An 18,457-nucleotide genomic window follows, 5' to 3' on the forward strand; every position below is an offset into this window, starting at 1 on the left:
ATGACTTAAAAATGGCATATCTTAAAAATTATATTTTAGAATCCATTAAGCTTAATTAAAATATCCCTTTTAATTCACTTTAGGGAAAAACGGTAGTTAAGACTTGTAGTAGATGGAAAGCATTTTTCACCATTTTCCTTGCTGAGAGAGAAGCCTTAAGCTGAGCTTTTCCGCAGCTGGGTCCAGATGGATTATGATTGCTGGGTTGGCCTCTACAGTTAACTAAAAATGAGGGGACAGGGGATGGAGTGTAGGGTATAGGGTATGGCGAGGGCGAGGCGAACCCACCAACAGCCATTCATCAACTCGACGAGCAACAATTTCCCCCTTCAGCCAGGATATCTATCCTTTTGCAATTTGCTTGTATTAGAAACTCATTTCCGTTTGTAATTGAGTCTTTGCTGCCAGCTGGTGCATGTGGTATGTACTGAAGTCTCCCCATGGAAACAAGCTGAAAGCTGAATTCTGAATTCTGAAATTTGAAATCCCACCCAAATTATGCCGATGGTTATGCAAATTAATGGGCCTGCCAGCTGGTTGGCCGCGTTCGCTTTTTGGCTTTGGATTTCCCCAACTGAACCGAGTTCTATTTCCGCTCCATTTTGCAGAACCATCGCCGCTCTATGACAACAATCACTATCATGAGGAGTGCCTGCGGTGCAATTCCTGCGGCCTGAACTTGACGGGGCCCAACCAGAAGCGGGCCAGGAGATTCAAGGTGAGTGGATCCCAAAATGATGGGAATAAAAATATTATAATAGTATATGATAATAAAATGTACTAGAAGGGAACAAGCAAATATTTCATCCCATTGCATACGAATTTTCATTTCCATTTATTTTATTAAAATTGGAATAAAATATTTTTAAAATATTGGCATCAACTTATTATACTTAAAAGCAACAAGTCTTGGGAATATATTAAATGACTTCCTTTTTATTTATATTTATTATTAAAACGTGTACTGCCAATCTGCAGCACTAAAATCTTTTTATTTTCTCATGCCATATGAAAGAGCCTCATCCAAAATTAATTGAAATAAGAAATAAGCTTTGAGCTTTTTTTGTGTCATTGTGAGAGACAGAAATAAATAAGTAATGAGTTTGGCGAATTTTCTTTTTGCCTGTTCCCATACTTTTCTAAAATTCAAGACAATAAACCAGTAACTCCCACTTAAGCAACTCTCTGAAAACATTTTAAGAATAAAATAAATAAATGGAAATATATTATTAATTGAAATACAGCAGATAAGGCAACAAAATAATGGGGAACGAGGAAAAATAATTGCCAATTTGGGCCGTAAACTCGAGCTCGTATTTATTGGTTTTTTTTTTCGGCCCACCCTGAACTCATTTGAAATGCATTCGGCCATTTCGGCCCCATAAAGGCGGACTCATTACGGATGACGGATGCATGTGCGGCAAGTGGCTTAATCAAAATTACATATGAGTACCGTCGGTCGAGGAGGGGGGGCCCAAATAAAAATACGGAAAAAATCGGAGCGCGAATAAATCATTTACGGCAGGATCCAGGCAGGAATCCACTGAAAATACAGTGAACATACAGTGAAAATCCAGCCAACTTACGAGCCCTTTCTGATTTAATTTTTTGGCCTTCTTACATCCTGCAGAACCAGATCCTGTGCGACCTGCATTTCGCGGACGTGGCCCTAATGGAGTGCTCCGATTTCATGCAGCAGCTGCGGAGCTTCAAGCCGCAATCCTTGGGATGCGCGGTGGCCAGGCGCAAAAGCTCCACCACGCTGATATTCCCGCTGCCACCGCAGGCCTGCTCAGGTATGTACCAGATACTATATGTGCTATGTGTGCTATGTGTGCTACATGTGCCGAATCCCATATGCACGGCGAGCAGTGGGCACATTTCACGGGTATTATGGCCAAATCGGTAGTGGGAACCAAACTGGGGTACTGCGCTCAGTCCAGCTGATACCCCGTGAGCCCCGCTGGCAGGGCATATCAATATACCCATTACATTCAGCAAATTATATCGTATCTTATGGTTTCCCATAATCAGTGCTGCCAATAAAATATGATTATTAAATAAAAAAAGCGAATAATTTGTTAAGTAATAACAAAAAACCGAACTATAATACAATTTCCTCGGTAATCATAAAATATAACTTACAAAAAATAGCAGAAATGTCCTAAAGGCTAGATATGGAAGCTCAGCCTTTTATAATAATAACCACACAAATGTTTACTTGAAGTTAACAATCGAATTTAAATTAATAAAAGAATTTTAAGTAGTAGATTCTCAATTTGTTCTTATCAAAAGAATAAGTTCATTTGCGTATGGCCATAACATACTTTCTTGATTTTTGTCTAATTGAATATATTTAAAAAAAACAAAGAAAAAGAGACCTACAGCTTAACAATAATTTTTTTTGGGTTGCCACAACTTTTTAAAATAAGTCCAGTGAGTTAAGTTTATTATCCTTATATGTACATTTAAAAACCTTTCGACCAAAAAAATTCAAAAAAATCGCTTCAGCCGCATTTTCATAAAACAATGTCTTGACAACTTCCAGTATTTTTTAAAAAAATCTATAGTCAATTCTTTAACCTTTTTTTAAAATAATATTTTAGCCCGATCAGAAAAATTTACTTGAAAATGTTTAAAAATCATATAAAAAAGGGCATAAAAACATTCACATTTTGACGAAATCTATAAATAATTCTTCTATCTTATTTTTTTAATATACCTTGTTTTCTGATTAGAGAATGCCTGCAATGTATTGGTGGTGTGATTAAATCCTAATATATCTATTGCTAAGTGGATTTTACGAGGGATATATTCCATTCGAATACGCGAACAACCCTTCTACGGCATAAACTTCAATTTTTCCCTCGATTTTTTGTGTATTTCGTGTGTGTGTGTGCGTAGCGTCATCATTATAATTCAAATGAGATTTGCGCGCACAGCAATCTACTCACCCACACACGTGCCACCACTCCCGCACACAGACGCGGAGAAAGCGGAGAAAGGGGAAGAAAGAGCGGCGAGAGCGCCACGTCTACAAGTTGGAGAATGTTTGGCATTTTGCATAATAAAGTTGTTCAAACATATTTGACGTCGGGTTGCGCACTCACACACTCGCACTAACACACACACACACGCATATTACGATACACACACACACACACAGACAGATAGAAGCGCCATTTTTCGCTGACATAAACTTTCAATTCGGTTTTTCCATTTTCCTTTATTTCCTTTCCTTATTTTTTTATTATTTTTTTTTTATTTTGTCGGCACTCGCAAACGATTTAATTAAAATCCCAAACAAAAAACAAAACGAGCAAAATACGGAACATTTCTTAACATTATTTGTCAGTTCTCTTATATGAGATTCTGTATCTGGATGCGCGAGCGGGCATGCAAAGTTTATTAACTGAATTTTTATTGCGAAACTTTTGGCCCGCACTCGGGCGTCCATTTTAATTACATACAATATGCCGAACCGAAATAAACGGAACTCGGTCTCGAATCGGTTGAATATTATTGCCGCACAGTCAACGCGTCCAGCGATGATGATGGAATTAACTTGGCATCCGGCATCCTTGATTTTATTCAATGACTTCACGACCAATTAGGGCAAATTGCCAGCGCGGCTATGGCGATTCTCGGAATCAGCGACCTTTAAATCAAATTGCCGAGGCAAAATAGATCGATTAAAATGCCCCTCTAACCCATAACAGAACGTGTGTTATAAATAGATATATCCAATAAAATTTAAGTCTTATAAATACTGCTTTTATGTGTGACTAGTTAAGTAACAATGGGCTTATAGAAAAATAGTATAGTATAGTATATAGTATAGTATAGTATTTAAAACCATTTTTTCATAGAGACTTTGATTCACACCTTACATAATACCTTTACTTAAAAATAAAAATAAATAACGTGACAATTGTTTAAATATCTTTAATCATATTTAGCAGCAGCAAAATAAATTAAATAATTTTAAAATGCATAGATGTGTTGCTTAGGCATGACACATTAAAAATAAAACATACATAGTTTTGTTACCTTGTAGAATCATTCAACAGTAAATTTATTAATTGAAGCCATTGTAAAATTTGATTAACATTTAGCTTGGCATTTTAAAATAGGTGTTCTCACATTTAAAATGGCATCTTAATTTGAAACCTTTTTAAAGGGAGTTTCAAATAGTTTTCTGCCTTAAGCCTGACAACTGTTGATGACTTGCAAATAGTTTCGTTCAGTTGAGTGACTGTCATCAAACTTGACATGTTTCGCCTGCATTCAACTTGGAAGTTTTCCCCACAATGCACCTACATCCGCATTCGCACACACATCCGCATCCATATCCTCATTCGCATCCTTATCCTTATCCCCATCCGCCATCCCCATCCGCCATCCCCGTCCACCATCCACCATCCCCGTCCACCATCCCCGTCCACCATCCACCATCCCCATCCGCCATCCCTTAGCATATGTATTAGTGCTCAGCTGCGCTCATTTGAAGCGACATTAAGTGTGCACTCGAGTTAAGTGATTTGATGCGTGTCACATTCGAGTGCAGCCCTTGCTGCTTAGAAACGACATCCCATACTTCCCCGGGCAAGAGAAAAGGCCAAGATAAAAGTATACAAAATATGCGAACAAGTGTTGTTTAAACTTCTTTCCTAACATCAAAATAACTGACTTTAATTGAGAGGTTTTCAAGACATTGATAAGCATATCATTACTGAAAGAACTTAATGACTCATAAAATTAATTGCCAGCTTTACTAAATACTCACTAAAATGTAATTTTATCTCTTCAACACAAATGAATAAGTTCAGCTTCCTTCAAAAGGCTTAAGTTTGATTTCTATTGAATTAACTGGGATTTAAGTAAGAATAAAACTTTAAACGCTTTTAAAGGCAACCAAATTATTGGTCAACAATATGCAATGGAGAGAAAATCAATAATGCAAATATAAATGGAGGGAAAATATTCACAAAGCATATTTAAGCAAAAAGTAATGGAAATTGTATGTTCACTTAGTTTTTCAGCATTGATTGCACCGAATCAATTAGTCGACTAAAATATTGATAGCAAACCTAATTTAACAAATTATCTTTTTGGCTGCGAACGAAACCCTTAACGTTTTTGGGCCAAGATCGAGGGCCTAGGGTCATCAAATAGATTAAATAAATACAGTAAATAAATCATTTAGCGCGCCAGAAGTAACGTATACGCCACGTAGGTCACGGAGCAAACGTTTATGGCCTAAATCGCGCAACAGAGTTATAAACACGTATTATATGCCATCCCAAATAGCAGCCAGAGATCCATGTGAGTACGTGACAATTAAATTTATGAAATACTATGCAGCCCGGATGGGAAAAGGCCAAAAGAGCCAGAGAGTCCTAGTCCTTGTCCCGGTCCAATTCCAAATCCAAGTCCGAGTTGAAAAGTCAGTTCAAGGGCCATCCGACGCGTCTCGAATTATCGCTGCGAAATGGGCGCGTGACTGCTGCCAGGATGATGCCAAGTTGGCCCATTAGCAGAAGTCGGCCAATACAATGAAATATCACCAAAAAAAACGCGGAAGTCGGGCCAAGAGCCATGGCCTTGGGATTACTTTAAATGTATTTCCAAACAAACGCCACAAAAATCATTTAGGCCAAGATGTCGATTTATTACAAAATCTATTGCTAAGATATGCATGTGAATGGAGACAGTAGATAAAAGAATGCGTATGCTTCAAAATTTTTTTAGCAATGATATAGTGATATGATAGTTTACACATTTAATGAAAGTTAAAGAGCATGGAAATCATGTAAGTGCTTGTGAAATTCTTTGAATAGAAGCCCAAATATTTAGAAAAAGCCTCCGGGAAATAACTTCGTGAATTATGCGGGAAAGACTTTCTCCCTTATTCATGCAATATTCGCTATAGGGATCCTTCGCTATAGGGATCCGCATTAATTTGGCCCGAGTTACGACTGGCAATAATCAGGGCTTTCAGCTCGCAAGCACCCGCATATCTTCTCTTATTCACTGCCTTGTCATCTGCTGTTGGCCATAAATTTGAGCCATGGATTCGGCCACGCCCCCATCGCACACCTGGCCGGGCATTTACATTTTAATATGCATTATTAGCGGGATAATTGTTTGGGAATATGGCCCAAAAATAGACAGCCATAAAAACACGTAGCCTCCGGGAGGAGGACTCCCATCCACTTGTCACTTTGCCATTCCATTTTCGGAGATTTGGTGGCAACGCCACCGTTGTCATTTCTGTAATAATAAATTCAAAAGGCCCCCGACATGAAAAAGGTAAAATTGTCGCGCACTTTTAACGTTCATTTGTCAGCTCAAGTTCTTTTGCAATTTCCATGTGTTTTCCCACCTCCATTTTAATATTTTAATATATCCTGGCACGCATTGTTGTCTCACTTGTTCAGTGATAAATGATTTTAATTTTAGCCCGCGCCACGGTTGTGTGGATTTTAATAAATATACTTGTAATAAGTAGCCACTCCGCACTGCCTCCAAAATGAAAATTAATAAAACAAGCCGCCAATTTACAACCAAGTTCGAGTTTGGCAAGAAAAATGCCAAATAACCAAACGGTTTTTCATATCACATCGATTGCAATTTGGTCAGAATTTTCGTCTTTGGCTTTCTAACTTATATGAAAGTGAAACAACATTGGAACCACAAATCCCAAGCAAGGTTTTCAATTTATGGATGCAAAACCATGCACTTGGACATTCTTTTTTGCAACATGTTTACAACAGTACCCTGTGAATATCGTGATGAACATTTTGTAGGGTATGTTGTTGATTTTGTGAATTAGAAATTGAAGAACTTAATCTGTTCAATTTAAGCGCAGATAGATAAGATTTGTATTAAATTATTGTGCATTTTCAACCATTCTTGAAGAAAAATAAAACATTTTCACATCTGCATAGAGTTTTAGTGTGTATTTGTCAGTTCGTCACCTTACCCTACAATTTTTAAGAGTGAAAAAAATATTGGTTTACGCCAAGATCTGATGTATTTCACACCGCTGCAATTTTACAATCAAACTTTTACAGCAACTTTCTGCTTTGAAACCTTTGAAAATTGTTAATTTTTGAAAAAGTGGCATTCAAAAACGAATCATTCCTCACTATACCCTACACTCCCTTACTAAAAAAACAGATTTGTTTACAAAGTGTTTTTTCGCAAGCAATCGTAACAAATTGAAAAATACAGTTGCCATTTTATTAGCACTTTCGGAGCATATATGCATTTTAATCCACCCACAGCCAGTCTTCGATGTTTGTTTCCTTTTCCTCCGTTCTGGTGTTAACTCAAAATCAATCCTTGCAATGCGAAAATCTCATAGATGTCTAATTGAAAAGCCGTGTTACAAATGCCAGAAAAGTGTTGCACAAGCCTGGCTTGAATTCAGTTTTATTTCTCTGTACTCCCTCAGGCTCACTTGCCACTAATTGAAAATATATACTGCCGGCTTGATTGAAAACGCTACGGGATGTTTGCGAATTTTTGGAAAAAAATTGTGTGCTCCTTTGATAAATCAAACAATCATACAATATATATGCATCATCGGCCATTGAAAAAGCTCCTGAAAGATATGTCAAGCTGTCAATGTAAAATCAGAAAAATATTGCATTGGTAAACCTACAAAGAGATTTTTTTATTAAAAATCAGTTAAATTCATATTTTTCAATACAAAAAGGTCTGTGAATGAAATTAGTCCGAAACAGGAGAAAACGCTATAGTCGACGGCCTCGACCCGTTACTCAGCCAACAAAAAAAGCGCCACCTATCGTTTATTCCGCCGCATAAGGTGAAACCGATTTTCTGCTTCAATATATCTCCGTCCCTCTCGCACACTATTGAGTTTGCTAATTATTTATTATTGTTTGGTTATAACTTAATAATGAAGGGTCCGATTTGAATAATTCTTGGCATGTAGATGGGTATTGGTAATAAGAACAAAATCTCATTTTAATTTTTACAAAATATTAAAACATGTGGGTGCTAGAGGGGTTTTAGCGTTCGGTGCGAGGTGCAAACTTGCGGTGCACAGAAAGCCCAAGAATCTACCTGCTAAGTCCCAAAACTCTAGCTTTTATAGTTTACAAGATCTAAGCGTTCATACGGACAGACGGGCATGGCTAGATCGACTCCTGATCAAGAATATATATACTATATGGGGTCGGGAACGCTTCCATCTACCTGTTACCTACTTTTCGAAGAATCTATGAGTAACGGGTATAAGTATCCTGCAGGTAGCCCATGACAGTGTTTTTTTAATTCGTTCGCTGCAGTCAATAAGATTCTTATCAACAATCAAACAAATTTCAGCTTTACTGCAGCCATACAACAATTATAAATGAACAACCGGGCGTGTATGCACTTGCAAAAAAAAAAACCCGTAGGAGGGCTATAAAATCTCCGGAAAAATCAATTGGAAAATAAGCACCCTCCTTGTCAATCAAAAAACTGATAAGTGGCCTATGGAAACGTCACAATACAGGCTCTGTTTTCCAGTTTTCCCAGTCTCATTCGTCACTAATTAAAATGCTGCATTGTCAACGGCGCACTGGGCGTATACGCAACATGAGGCAAGCCTGTTGTCCGCAGGAAATCTTTGAAATTCGAGGCTTTTCCTTTGCTGAATGGAATGCACCGGATGACCGAATCAAAAGTCTCAAATACCAAAGTTGCCTCTCCAGACAAAAGGAGATTGCAATAAAATTCTATGGTCCTCTTCAAAAACTGCAATGTAAGGCAAATTAATTTTTGCCCGTTGCAAGAAAAAAAATGTGGGGCGGAGGGCGGTGAATTTCGGAATGGGAAATTGGAGTGGTTGCTTTACTGCGGTTTCTTTTGTCATTGAATTTTGAAATACCAGGACTGCTGTTTAATTAAGCTGAGAAGACATGGCCGCAAGAAATCTCTTAGTAAACTAGCTTCATGGACTATTTGTTTTCTATTTGTAAGATGTGCTATTGGCCATTTAAAACAGCATGCTTTTACCTTAATTTTTTAAAGAAAATCTTAATTGTTTTACCTAGACGGAAGATGTGCCAAAGGCCATTAATAAAGAAAACTTGTTTCTTATGTATTAAAAAAAAATCTCAAATATGTTTTACTAACTTGTTTCTGAATACTAAAAAGGTATTTATGTATTTTTATCCAACGTACATATTACTTCTTAGAAATAAATAATATATAAACGTTATTCAAATTTTTTTTTGGGCTTAATAGAAACTACTTATGACAAAATTAATATTATCGATGAAAAAAAAGATTTAAATGTATTGTTATTATAGTGATTACATTTTTTAGTAAGGGGTTAAGTGATAACTTATCAAATATTAAAAACCCCCCACCCCCCAAATTTTTTTTTACCATGTGTGTCCTTAAAAATGATTATTCATTGTCATGGTTATTAATCATAAAATATAATGCCACCCTCATATATTTTGTAGTTCGTTATTTTTTTAGTAAACACCTGAGTGACAACTATATTGAAAGCCCCCCTCATGCATTTTTTTTGACTACGTGTGCCACTATTCCGAGACCGAAAGTGAAACTAAAAGTGGAACTACGCCCCTGATGCGGCTAAGCTAAATGGAAAAAGGAAACTTTTGTGCCACACACTCTGCAATAAGCAATTATTATCCTGGTGACGTGGCCGGGGGTCAAAAGGTGGCACGTACAAAGCCCGGTGGACGATGGACACGTGGCCGCCAATTTAAGCCTCTTAAATGTGCCGAAGAAGCAATTAAAATATAATCAATATGCTGCTCCCCAGCCCAGCTGTCGATGGACGGCCATCGAGTTGTGGATGAGTTGCTGCTGGAATCGCCGGATATTGTCATCCCGCTTGGGCGCCGGTTCCTCCAGGGTCTTCACATTGTCCACATGCCGATAGTGCTGCAGCTGGCCAAGATCGGGACTGACATCCTGGGGACCACACGCGTCCATCCATTGGAGGGCGAAGTGGTTGTGCAACACACTCGCATGGCCGGTGCTATGAAAGCACTTGATGGCCAGGGCGGGATTCAAGTGTTCTGCCACTCGAACCACATGCCGCAGCATGTAGAATGAACTGGGAATGCTTGAATCCTCGGGCAGTTCCTTGGGAAAGTACACGTTCCGGAAGCAATAGCTACTGCGGGCGGTGCAATTCACATCCCTGATTTGCAGTTCCCTCAGTAAATCCGACCAGCTGAGATACTTGCCCAGCGGCATAATCACCTCGTCCACATCCATCATGGCCACAAAGTCAAAATCATATAGACTGCGATAGAAACAGTCGTTGTAGAGCAGCACTTCGCTGATGATGTGCTGGAATCTCTTGTGTTCCTTGGTCTCAAGGGGAAACTCGAATTTCCTGAGATCCAGCAGACCATCCCCAGATCTCGAGTAGTGGGCCAGGGTTCTCGAGGTGTTCGGCATCAGTTCCCCTATATCATAGGCCGTAACCCTGCCCGCTCCCAGTAACCGCATTAGTTCCAGCCATTCGACCAATCTCTCAGACATATCGACATCCGGAAAATGCAGATACTTGACACAAATGCCGGTTCTTAGGGGCCGATATGGATTGGGTGGCTCTTCGGCGGGGGGTTGGATCACTTTCAGTGCATTTTGTGGAACGGCACAGGGATGACCAAAGACCAGGCTCACCAGCTGCGGGATCCGCGGGGACTTCAGTTGAAAGGTCAGGAGTGTGGGATACACCAGGCCCGGTCTAGTGCCCCAATCCGAGTACCAGGCCACTTTGGTCTCATGTAGACTCAGCGTTTCCGGCACGGTATCTCCATCGAACCAGGTTTGCAAATGGGTCTCGGGATAGGGACCCTCGCTCGTGGTCACCATGACGAGGACCATCACCTCGGGCATCCGGGGTCTCCGGTCGTAGTACGCCCCGTACAGGTAGTAGCTCAGGTTGCCGTGCCGCGTGAGCTGGAAGGATGGGTTCGGGAACTTGATGTCGTCGAAGCGGGGATACGGGGCGCATTTGGGTCCCTGGGCCCAGCCCTCGTCCTCGTTGCCCCGCAGCAGGGACTCCAGGTCCTGATCCTCCTGCGACCTTGCGGGGTTAGGGGACAGGTCCTGTTCGGCCTCTAGACTTAGCAGGCTTCCATGATGAACAATTGCTGGGGAAATACAATAATGTTTATAATAAATTCTTCAACTGAAAGCAACTAACCTACTAGCTGACCATAATAATTAATTTAATTTAATTTAATTTCTTTAATCAATCAACCAATATTTATTATTTTTATATTTTTATCCATAACTTTTGAGCCTTATAAAGTGTAAAGTAGATTGACCAAATTTTTAGATTTATTATATAACATTTTTGTAAATTAATTTCTAGATGCTCTCCATTTTACTCGAACAATCATTATGTTTAATATTTTTAATCAATAAATTAGCATTAATTTAGAGGGTTACTTTTTGATCATAATATAATAATATAATAATAATATATTATTATAAATACAATTTTGTGAAAGTTTCTTTTGATGAATATAATTAGTCATTTACATTTTTATTATATTCTAAATTTTACTTTAGAGCTCATTATGATATTTGTCCAATTTCTTTAGATTTTTTAAAGCAACCGAATTCTTAAACGCGGATTGTTCAAATTTTTTCATGGGCGGCGGTTTTTTGAGCTACATATTTTTTATATAAATATATATACCATTTTGTAAAGGATTAACTTAATTTTTCGATTTAATATTTGCACTTTTGATTTGTGATTATAATCGCGGGTCGTTCAAAGTTCAGATTAAGTAATATAAAATATACCTTTTTGGTGCATGGGCGGGGGCAGGGGAGAATTTTTCTGGAGGCCACCATTATTCTGGGGCAATTCGACTAACCAGAAGATCAGTAAGAAAACGAGGAAACCGAGAACACATATTAAAGGTGCCCTGAAGGACCGCAGCTGATTGTAAACCATCGCGAAACGTCCGAAGTCAACTACTAAAATGAATGCACTTTTGCTGTAGCTACTTAAACAATTCCGATAAGTGCAAATACCCGTATTCAGAAAACCATGTCGAAACACATTTAAAAAGATACTTTATTTTTGTACAGCCACCATCAAGTAAATAGCGTCAGTTCTACAAAACTTATGTCTAATTTATTTATTTATTATTTAGTTCTGATAATAAAAGCTTATAATATGTATATTTTAAACAAAACATTTTGATTCAATTATTCATTACTTTTTTTACAAGCAGCTTACCTATATGCTATATACCTTTAAATGTAGTTTAGCAAATCTTAAGCAATCAAAAAAGTGATATATTTTAATGTAATGTATAACGACCAAAGTTATGATTTGTATACTGTTTCTTTTTTTATTATTTGTGTATATTAGCTGGAAATATTCAACATTTTCAAAATTTGATCAAAGTGCTTAACCTAACCAAATACGCTGTAAAAATTTACACACCTGTTTAAAGGCAAAACAAAGTTCCACGGAAACACAATAATTTAGCCAAATAGCCCATTTTTTATTTGCAAAGTTGTGTTGGTCAAGTAGTTGACCCGATTGCAAGACTAATACCTCATTTCGTTTGAAATTCAAACAGTTATGTTAAGTCATATTAAAAAAACAAGAAAAGAAGCTAACTTTGGCAAGCCGAAGTTTCTATACCCTTGCAGGTCGTTTTCGTGGGAGCATTGTATGTATAGAGCTTTCCGACTTTTGAAAACTAAAAACTAATTACAGGAATTTTAAGATAATGTTTCGTTTCAATTTACTAACGTATATGTTTTCCAAAAACGAAATTTAACAGTCTTTATATTATTTTGACAATAATTATCCGATCGTTCCTATGGTAGCTATATGATAAGGTCATCCGATTTTATTTATTTTATTCGAAATTCTGAAATATTAAAAAAATGATATTCCCAAGGGTAGAAGTTAATATGTCAAAAAACACTGCAAGGGTATACAAATGTAGAAACATGAAGTATCTTCAACATGCCGATACGGTTGGAGATAAAAAGCTGTCGACGACTGCATAAATCTAACAAGTTTAGATAGCCATTTCTCTTATCTTATCATAAAAAAGCACAGGGGTCTTTAAAAAAATTTAATTTAATACACATATAAAGGGATGGTTTTAAGTTAACACTTAAGCATAAATATATGCTATGTATAAGATATATTAATATTTATCGCTGCCTTAGTCTTGAAAATACCAAAAATATAATGTAGAAATAAACAGATTCAAGTATATTGCTAATTATTTGTGTATTTACGGGCATAATTAAGCTTTAAAAAGTAAATTTTTCCATTCAGCCAAGATCCAAACAAATCCATCAGCTCCTGGGCATTCTTTTCATTTAGATTAGGTTGCTCATGTATCGGGAAAAGTGGCCAATCGAGGGGGAACTCACCTTAACAAGCGGCAAACAAGCCAAGTCCGATGTCGCTGGAGACATTATTTGTATTATGTACGTCAACGATAACTTGGCAATGGCCAAAATGACAAAGGCAGTGCCCGTTGGCTGAAATGCGAACGGAAATTGGGCGGTATATGTATGTATATATGGGGTATATATCTGCGGCAAGTGGCAGTAAAAGTAAACCTGACGTAGGCAGCACCTGTATTAAATTATTGATTCGATTTCGCGCGCGGTTCGTTTTTATTGTGGCCAACTTTTTGTCTGAATGAATTGTAGTCGACCGGCATTGTCAAACTTTCGAGTTTGGGTCCACCCTGGGCAGACACTCACACACACACACACCTGGCTGCCTGTCAGTCTGTCACGTTGTGTGTGTAAGTGAGTGGGGGGGGGGGCTGCCACGCCCAGAAGCAGCATAACAATAACAAAAATAAAAGGAGCAGACAGGCAAAAATTTATGTGTGCGACGCTGAGCGTTTCCTTGAATGCGCACACTGAGAGAAAATATGGAGAAAATATTTGTACACACTGGAAATTAAATATATAAAACTTGACCGAAAATATGGATTCATTTGGATTTTTTGTCAGTAGTTTTTATAATCTACGAATCTATATATTCTTAAAAGAATAATTAATTCAAATAGACCTTATAAATAAACCAAATTATGGATAAAGATATAAACTGCTTTGAAAGGAGATTTATGGAAGTGAAATCTATTTTCCTTTTGTAGTTTTACTTAGGATATTTACAATCAAAGCGCAGATTTGAAATATTTTGTTTAAGCTATTAAATAAAGAAAGATTATAAACGTACTTGAATTAATCAACTTGATAAAATTTGGAGCTCAAAAATTCATAAGATTATAAAAGATATACAAAATGTAAGCTTTTACTTTGCAAACACGAGCTCTATTTGAACTCCTTGAAGTAAACCCACCTTGCACTCTTTGTTGTTGTAATAAAACTAACGTTTCGAATTTCTCTCAGTGTACTTATGGGCACGTATACATGTGTATGGCAAACAAGACATAATCAATCACTTAACCCAAAAACGCACACCAAACGTTCGTTTCAATTAAAGTTTCGTTTTCATTCACTTAGCCCGGGAAATGGAGATGGGGAAAAGTCCAGAAAAATGGGATGGGAAAGCTAGGAAAAACTAGCGAAATCATTTCATACACTGGCCGAATTGGCCCGGCCAATTATTAAGATTGCAGGCAATGACTAATGGCTAAGGCATATTGATGAATCATTCTTATTAACTCGCATAATTTCATCCCAATTAATTATATTGATAGTTATTCTTGCCTTGGCTGCTTTACTTTCTAATATTTAGGAGTTATTTTGGCCAAACTATAACTTTATATTCAGGTTATTTGAAACTATGTTCGCTGTTTTATTTATTTTTATTACAGGAAAAGAGAAACAAATTAAATGCCGATGATTCATTTAATTTGTACCTGTTTTGTTAAAAGTTCAATGAAGCACTTTTCAAATTATTTCTCATTTTACCTTTCAATTTAATTGAACGAGAATTCTCATTTGCACTTTTCATATAAATTAAGTTTAAATAATTTCCCTTTCTCCTTCATTCACTTGGCCTCGCCTTTTTGACCAAAATCATTTATTTTGTTCGTTTTTCATTGAAAAACCCTATCAAAATGTAATTTAATCAAAATGGCTGTTACTTTCTTGCGCGCTATAAAGTTCTCGTTGAGAAAACAGAATGCTATTATCCTGTTTGTCTTGATTTCATAATTACGCAAAATGTAATTACTGATAGCCGTGGTTGTTGCAATATTGGGTTGCAATATTGCTTACATTTTAATGAGGGCAACCAATTCGCTGCTTAAAATTCCGTTTTAATTGAAGGGGTTTATATATCACAAATAATGGGTTTGACGTGCTGCATTAATTTCACACAGCTACAATTTAATGTAGGAAATTAAGTGCATTTTAAAATATTCTTGCTTACATTTGTTATGCTTTCTTTTATAATAATCTGTACCTTTTGTTGTATTAATAAGCTTTCACCAAGGCTATCGTTTACCATTTCATTGATATGTATTCATGTCGCAAATGGTGATTTCCCTATTTAATTTCCCATTACGCATTTCTTTTATTTACCTTGGCCAATTGTAATTCGAAGGCCAACTTATTTGGAAAGTTTTTTCTTGCCAACACGCCATGGAATGAAATGGAATAAAGTTGGCCGCAACTTTGATTTCAGGCACACACATATTTAATACTGGTGGGGGGTGGATATTGGGGTGGTTTTTGGGTGGTTTTGGGTGGTTTTTGGGTGGTTTTCCCCTACAGTTCGCGACGGAAGCTTTCAATTTCCGCTGGCAGCACCAGCAGCCGCTTTTCTATATGGATTGGTCTGGTCGTTTCTGGTCTGGGCCAGTTATTTTCGTTGCATACTATTCGGCAGCCATAATTCGCATATCAGGGGGGGGGAGATGGTTTTGGCGAAAATCGTTGGAAATTCGACGAAAAATCACGGAATCTGTTGCGTTCCATCGCCACTGCTGCTATAATTGATGCCATGAGGCAAGTGAAACTGGCAACCAGCGCCATTTCAATGCCTTTCCCTGATTTCCCCGCGATTTCCCCACGATTTCCCCCAGAACAGAACCGGAAGATTACTCGCTTGAAAGTAATTTGTTTTCATACGACATGAAAGTCTGTTCGCGACAAGGATAAGGATAAGAAAAAAGTTAAATGCAAAACGGCAGCGAGGATGTCCTTTAGAAGATGATGACCATAGAGGGCAACCAAAGCCAGACTATCGACTGCCAAGCCTTTGAGAACGGCATTTAGATACACATACATAAAGTATATTATGTAAGGAAAATGGCAAGAGGCCAAGGGCCACCTGATCCTGCACTCAAATCACATTTTGTCGCACATTTAGCATAATTTAGCACTTCATTTGCGAGCGGCAAAAACCGCGACAGATGCGAAAAAGTTTTCAACAAAAACCCGCCTCCTTTTTTTCGGTGGCGAAAGATGTATGGATATGGGCTGGCATTTTGTTGCAAAGTGATTATGATGCCCCGGGCGACATGTCAACGGACAGCAAATCCCACCAGTAGGTATATAAGCACTGAAAAAAATCAAAATATAATCAGAATAAGATATTTAAAATAATGGGTACTAATACTACTAATAAAAATATGTTTTGGGTGTAGGTCCTAGTCGTTTAATAGCTCTATAATTTTTTAAGCATATCTTTATCTTTATATTACCTCAGCTTAAGTACCAATAACTTTATTCGAGTCAATCTTGACTTTTAGGTAATTTTGTGATATCCCCAAAACAACATATCATATTTTTTGGTATAGATATTTATCTTTCAATTTTTCTCCGTGTACAACAACCAACAAAATCGTCGAAAGCAACAAATTCCACCTGCGATGACACGAGTCTTAACATTAAAAGTACACATTTTCGAGCGGTTGGTTTACCTTACTTTCTCCCACTCTTTTGAAATTCCACAAACACAAAAAAGTCTGGCAACTTTTTCTTTTGCCGAAAGAGCCTGAAATTACAGCCCACATATGATACGAAAAATGATTAGATGTGTTATTTATGTTTCACTCATCGCTTTTTGTATGCTTTTTCTCGTTGCAGGTAAATTGAAAAGAAAGTTGAGTGGAAAGTGGAAAGCGATGCGAGGATAAGTATTATTGATATAATATCTTTTTAAGAATACAAACGGGTTGGGTGTTTATGATTGGGAATGATACATATTAACCTATTATTTCAATTCTCAATAAATTATTGTTATTTATCACCAAATTTAAAGTAATATTAAATATTAAAACATTTCATATACTATGATAATAAACAAATAAATCTAAATAATTCAGGGCATAAACAAGGCAACATATATGTTGGACTTACCATAGGTAACTATATATGTTTTGTAGGTAGTATAATTTCATTTCACAGGACAGTTCCAATGATTTTTTTTTAGATGAGCAGCTAATGAAATTCTTAAGGATTTTTAAGACGTTTGAGTTCGTCTGGGTCGCCTGAAGTGCTCTCGGAAATTTCATGTTAGTCCGAGAGTCGGCATACAATTACGATAATACAGCCTCTATTGGGGATCGTTATGCCACTCGACCACCACCTAAATTGACCTTTTGAAGAGAGAAGTGTGGGTGCATTGCGTTTGTGGTGGTGTTTTGGGTTGTGTGTGTCCGTGTCCGTGTAAGTTTGGCCGACATTTGCATTTTGGACTCTGGTCAACCGCCAAATTGCCGGCCAATGGCTCTTTTGGACGTGTCCTGTCGACTCTCTGCGGCTTATTGGCCAATTTGCAACTTGATTAACAAAAGTGCATGAGGTCAGCGGGAAACCCGATGATCATTACGATCATTATGCAACTTCAGTGGCACTTTGTGCGGCTGGAAATGGCAATTTCAACGGCGGAACAATCCGAATGCGCAAAATGCCACCACTCTAAAGGCCATAAACCTTAATTGCTGATTACGCAGACACACACACAAAAATGAGGAGGAAATATTTCAATAATCTGCCAGCTTTGTTGAAAGAAATTCCCAGTACTCAAGGAGTATCTGCGACTCAAAGAGCAGCTATAATATATATAAAAATAGGGTTCTTCCATAGATAATATATATATTTTAGACAAAAATATATATTTTCAACTTGATTTATTTTTTAGAACTTTGTATTGTGGATTTCGAGCAAAATATTATTTATAATTAACTTAAAGACTCTTTGTTTATAGGCAGAATTTTTGCGAAACATCTATAGTAAAATTTTAAATAATAATAATAAATAATTTAGTAAGTTAACTATAACCACAGGGTATCTCTCATTCGTACAGCGATTATTATTTTTCTAGGGGATGGCGTGAAATTTGAAAATTGAAATTTTCCTCACGTACAGAACGCCGGCAGCGACGCCAACGCAGCATCCACTTGTCAACATGAATTTCCAATTTTCTCTTTTCCCACTCTCGAATACCAAAAGCAGGCATTGTTCAAAATTG

General features: G+C 37.3%; 2 protein-coding genes across 9 annotated transcripts in view; one reads left to right on the plus strand and one right to left on the minus strand.

Annotated features, from left to right (window-relative positions):
• Nucleotides 1-18,457, plus strand: part of LOC119556455 — a 115,555-nt gene that overhangs the window by 73,295 nt on the left and 23,803 nt on the right. For all 8 annotated transcript variants that reach the window (XM_037868695.1, XM_037868696.1, XM_037868699.1 and 5 more), the window contains 2 exons: nt 609-718; nt 1,631-1,796. In XM_037868695.1, coding sequence (XP_037724623.1) covers nt 609-718; nt 1,631-1,796 — 276 coding nt within the window. The remainder of the gene's footprint in view (nt 1-608; nt 719-1,630; nt 1,797-18,457) is intronic.
• LOC119556457 lies at nt 9,393-11,974 on the minus strand. Its single transcript, XM_037868703.1, has 2 exons — nt 11,821-11,974; nt 9,393-11,159 (listed from the first exon to the last, which is right to left on the minus strand). The coding sequence occupies exons 1-2, from the start codon at nt 11,972-11,974 to the stop codon at nt 9,793-9,795; spliced, it is 1,521 nt and encodes a 506-aa protein (XP_037724631.1). The 3' UTR covers nt 9,393-9,792.

Source organism: Drosophila subpulchrella, chromosome X (genome assembly GCF_014743375.2).
Source record: "Drosophila subpulchrella strain 33 F10 #4 breed RU33 chromosome X, RU_Dsub_v1.1 Primary Assembly, whole genome shotgun sequence".
Classification (NCBI taxonomy): domain Eukaryota; kingdom Metazoa; phylum Arthropoda; class Insecta; order Diptera; family Drosophilidae; genus Drosophila; species Drosophila subpulchrella.

What these genes read in the sequence shown, in the direction of transcription:
- LOC119556457 (XM_037868703.1), bottom strand. Translation starts at nt 11,974, where the DNA reads ATGGTTTACAATCAGCTGCGGTCCTTCAGGGCACCTTTAATATGTGTT. An exon ending in CCCGCCCATGCACCAAAAAG is followed by an intron (nt 11,160 to 11,820) that starts GTATATTTTATA and finishes GTATTTCCCCAG; the next exon opens with CAATTGTTCATCATGGAAGC.